This window comes from Vigna umbellata, chromosome 11 (genome assembly GCF_029865625.1).
Source record: "Vigna umbellata cultivar VRB3 chromosome 11, Vumbellata_1.0, whole genome shotgun sequence".
Lineage (NCBI taxonomy): Eukaryota > Viridiplantae > Streptophyta > Magnoliopsida > Fabales > Fabaceae > Vigna > Vigna umbellata.
In genome coordinates this window covers 4321111-4326403 of record NC_142175.1, presented here as the reverse complement: position 1 = coordinate 4326403, position 5293 = coordinate 4321111, and the positions used below count along the sequence as shown (strand labels likewise).

The window sequence follows — 5293 nt, the reverse complement described above, 5'->3', positions numbered from 1 at the left end:
TCCTAGTTGCTGTGAGTAGCCTTTGGCGACTAATCTTGCCTTGTGTTTTGTATAGTTCCATCAGGATTAAGCTTTGTTTTATATATCCATTTCACTCCTATGATGTCTTTTCCATGAGGGCAATTTACAAGTTCCCAAGTGTTATTCTTCTCAATCATTTTAATCTCTTCTTCCATAGCCTTGACCCATACTTCTTGCTTTGATGTTTCTTCATAACAGTTAGGTTCAATCATGGCTATATTGCAAGTTTCATATAGATCTACCAAAGATCTTACTCTTCTTGGACTAGATTCAGGTGAAGAATCTTGTTGTTGTGGAGGTGGAAAAAGCGTACCTTAATTTTCTGCCTCTTCCTGAGTTTCTTTTTGATATTATTTCTATTCAATCTAATAGATATCGGTCAACAATAATTACAATGAATTGGACAATAATAACTTATTTTAGAATATATAAATTATACTTTAAATATATCGTTGTTAACCAAATTAAATATATTTAAATGATCAAACACACATTTAAAATGAAAATTAGTTTAGAGATACGTTTAAAATTTCTTGGACACTTGAATAACCAAATGATTTACCCTTTTGAAGAAACTACCTCGTAGCATTTTTTGTTTCAAATATACAAATCAATAAAATAGTGATACTGAGTCTATTATTAAAAAGTCTATTATTAAAAAGTTGTTAGGAAAAGTTGGTAATGCATCATTGTCCGAGATGAAAAATGTTTTTTTACTAAAGAGATTTGTAGCCAAGGGCAAAGGAGTTTATTGTTCACACCTCCATTCAATGCTCCAAAATGCAACATAAAACTGATACATTTCCATTAAAATGCATGATTGCTCTATTTCTGAACTTATTAAAAACAACTGGAAGAAAAGAAAAGATCATGCTTTTGCTTGTTTCTTTGGCTTCAAGAGATAGAACAGGCCTTCCGTCAAAGCAGCTTTGGAAGTCAAAGAAGCTCCCAGCAGGTTCAGTGCCTAATCATGCATAGATAATGAAAATCATTGATTATGAGATATTAAAGGAGGAAAAATTGTTAACGTTTACAAAAAGGTTTTTAGACTCGTGATTAGTTACTCGTGATTAATTCATTTCAAATATTTTTTTGAAAATAAAACAGTAATAGTATGATCTATTGTCAAAAAATTATTGCGAAAAATTGTTAACGTTACATGTTCCAAATTAAAAACATTGAACAGAATATGAAAAACTCATTGAAATCACAAAAAGAGAATCAGTGAAAAAATGAAGTGGTAGCTACCTCTGTCTCCTCAATTCTCAGCTCATGCTGCTCCAAGTCATCCAATGGAACATTAAGCTTTTGCAGAAAGGAAATACTTGAAGTTCTCACCAATGGTGTTACTTGAAGATCATTCCACACAACAAACAGTGATGGTCTTCTCACAAAGCCCAAAGCTGACTCTTTTGTGCCATCAGAAGATCTTGGATCAAAGTGTTTCATGGCCCTTGGATGTTGTATTAGGCTATGATCCTTTGATATCACTCCATTCCCAATGGCATAGCATATATGATTTTTTATCACTCCTGTGCCATACCAGTAGCAAGGAGTATGTTCTTCACAAAGTTTTGTTGGCTGCTTCTTCAAACCAAATTGAGGAGCCACCCTCAGGTTCAGTAAAGGAGTGCCTGAAGGATTTCTCAGCCATAATGGATTCAGATTCTTCACACTTTTTTGCAAGTTATTCATACTTCCCAGAGAGAAGTTTTCATCCAATAGGTTTAGAACAGATCCAACTGGTGTTGTGAGGAAGCTGAATAGATAATCCACAAAATCTCCCTCAGCTTCAGCATACAGTATTGTTTTCTTTGATTTTCTCACTGTTACCTTTAGGTTTATACTAGGATTGTGATTTATCCAGCCTTGATTTTCTGGTCTAAGTTTTGGTGAGAAAGTGCACATACCGTTTGATCCTCCGTTATCTAAGAATACATCGCTAAGAGGAGAATTGGAGATCAATGCTTGCTTTAGCAAGTCCAAAATCTTGAAAAGGACAAAAACAAACACAGGTATAAGGATAATATTCATGAAATAAGAAATTTTCATGTGTTCATCAAATAGATAACAACTTTTCATATAAAATGCATGTGAGATGATGTTGAGAGTGATGACCCTTTCAAGAGAGCATAACAGGACATGCTTGTCTAAACCTATGTTAGTTGAGTCGATCACTAAGATGATCCTTCAGTTTTGATACCACTGATAGATCTTTCAACCCAAAAAGACAATAAGTTTATAGGTCGTATTTCTCATGTAGTGGTTAACTTTCTTATCCTACTCAATATAAGACTTAGTAGTGTGTAGAGTAGTAATTTTTGACTGACAAATCAAATGATCTGAGATTGTAACAGTTTTATAATTTGTTGTGCTTAGTTTCCTACTTTATTATATCCTTTATCATTGACAAAATAAGCACCACTCGGCTTATTCATTCTGTTTATTAGCACTGATATTTGCAGATCTTCCCCCAGCACAAGTTTACTAGCTAATTAATGAACTTAAGAAAAGAATCAGATTTAACGTGCAGTCATAAAATAGAGAAATGCAAGTCCTAAAACTGATCTTATGAACTTTTTCTCACAATGTTCATCTTATACCAGTTAGTATGTTATAAATTCTAATTAACTAATACCAGTGGAAAATTCAAAATGTATTAACAAACTTTCATATGGTTGTCTACAACTACAACACAAATGAATTCATCTGCAATGTTACCTCCTTTCTACCAACATTAAGGTACTTCTTTGTCAGCCTGTGGAAGTTTTTGTAGCCAAGTTGGAGAAGTTGATGAACAGTGTTACCAGGAGAGCTTTGTAGCACCTTTAAATCATCAAAGATCAAGTACATGGTTTGCCCCTTAACAAAAACCCCATCTCCATTATCATTTTCTTCATTAGATTCTCCATGCAGCTTCATTTCTTTGTTCATCAATTTCCCACAGTAGCAGGTAGCCTCAGCAAAAGTACTCAAGAACCAATCACCACCCTTTCTACACCTGTTGCTGCACATGAAGTACTTCATAGGCTTTGCATCGTCCAAGTTCAGCTTAAGCTTCTGGCAAAGTGCCTCGCAAGGGTTGCGTGGAAAAAGCAACATTTTCTTGCAAATGTGGTTCCAGAAAACATCATCAGCAGAATTTTCCAAGCTCTGGTACAAGTTGTTTATGCAACCAATCTCTTCTACTTCATCGTACTCTTGCTTCTTTGACACAAGCCTTGTGATAGTTCCCAGTGGAAGGGTGAGAAAACTGAACAAAATGTCTATGAAGTCTCCACTTGCTTCAGCAGCAACCACACAGTTTCTTTCTTTGTCCAGCAAAAGAGTCAAAGGGAGCTTTGGTTCTTGCTTGGAAGCCATGGAAAGTAACATGAAAATCAAAGGAAGCTGTGCAGAGAGTGTGGTGATCCACTGCTATGTGATGCCTACTTAGTTATTGATGGTGTTGGGTTTCAAATTGCAATGATGAGAAGAAGGTAGCTAGGGAGAAGTTTCCTTTGTTAGCCAGCATTAAAAGGACAATTCATGTTTTTGTTGTTTTGTGATAAGATAAAAACGAAAGGACTCACTTTCTTGCATGAAAATTGAAATGGTGAGTTACACATAACTTTCTTATTTTTGTTTCGATCAACAAGTTAAATTAATGAAGTAACTGAAGTCTTGTGAATTACATTAATTTGATTAGCATTTTCAGGCATAAAAAGAAACTATGATATATTAAGGACTTTTTTTTCTAACAAATTTTTAATAATAGTCTATCATTATTTTATTGGTTTGTTTGAATTTAATTTTAAAAAAATATTTAAAACATAGACGTTATATAAAGTTGTAAAAAAATATTGTTAAAAAGACATCTATGGAAGCGAAGTAACTCTGATCCCAGAATATGTATAAAAATTAACGTGCGTACGCCTGTTTTTTAGTTGGTACATTTTAGCAATGTGTACCGGGTTTTAGTAGACAAAAATATCCTTATATATCATGAATTCTAAGTTTTAAGGTTAAGAGTATTTTAATAATTTTCATTCTCAAAATTAAAAAAACAAAGAAATCCCCCAAATCCTTACTCACCTCTCTCATTCCTCTCAACTCTTTCTCTTTCCTCTTTCTCACTCCAATCTTTTCTCTGTCATCCCTACTGTAGCCCCAATTGAAAAAATCAGAAACACTTGCTGTTAAACAATCTTACAAAAAAATGATTTTATAATGAGTTTTCATCTTATAATTTTTGTCTTATCTAATTTTATCCAATTTTCACAAGCATAAAGGAATTTGTTATTGACCTAGAAAAACATCAGAAATACTCGTTGTTAAACAATTTCTTACAAAAAAAATGATTTTATAATGAGTTTTTATTTTATAATTCACAAGCATAATGACATCAAAGGAATTGGTAATTGGCCTGGAAAAAATCAGAAACACTCGTTGTTAAACAATTTCTTACAAAAAAATTACTTTATAATGAGTTTTCATTTTATAATTTTTTCGTATATAGTTTTATCTAATTTTCACAAGCATAATGACATCCGAAAGAATTGGTAATTGGCCTGAAGGGTTTTTTTTAGAGATGATGATTCAACATATGCAGATGATGAAATTAGAGAGGTTAGTGAAGATGGTGAAATTGAAAAGATCTTGAATGAACCTTTGCCTGAAGGTGAATATGACTCAACTCTTTACAAAGGCAAATTTTTTTAAAGGCAAGTGTTTCTGATTTTTTTCAATTGAGGCTACAGTAGGGATGACAGAGAAAAGGTTGGAGTGAGAGAGATGAAAGAGAAAGGATTGAGAGGAATGAGAGAGGTGAGTAAGGATTTTGGAGGGTTTTTTTTTTTTGAAGTTTTGAAAATGAAAATTATTAAAATACCCTTAACCTTAAAACTTAGAATCCATGATATATAAGGGTATTTTTGTCTACTAAAATCCGATACACATTGCTAAAATGTATCAACTGAAAAACAGGCGTACGCGCGTTAGCAAACCCCATATATATATATATATATATATATATATATTTATATATATATATATATATATTTATATATATATATATATATATATATATATATTTATATATATATATATATATATATATATATATATACTAAGTTATATCTTTAGCTTCTTTTTCTATGATTCATAAATTTCTATCACCTATTAAAGCTTTAGATACAAACTAAAAGTTGAATCAACATACAAATGGATGTTCTATTTGTCCTCAATTTCCAAAGAAACGAAATTAGATTGTATATTACTTTGATCAACAGTA

The 5293-nt window shown here is 32.2% G+C and overlaps 1 protein-coding gene across 1 annotated transcript; it reads right to left on the bottom strand.

Annotated features, from left to right (window-relative positions):
* Positions 1-720: 720 nt before the first annotated feature.
* Positions 721-3460, bottom strand: LOC124844471 (uncharacterized). Its single transcript, XM_047321414.2, has 3 exons — positions 2743-3460; positions 1270-2010; positions 721-985 (listed from the first exon to the last, which is right to left on the bottom strand). Exons 1-3 carry the CDS (start codon positions 3394-3396, stop codon positions 890-892), a joined length of 1491 nt encoding a protein of 496 aa, XP_047177370.1. The 5' UTR covers positions 3397-3460; the 3' UTR covers positions 721-889.
* Between the last annotated feature and the right edge of the window lie 1833 nt (positions 3461-5293).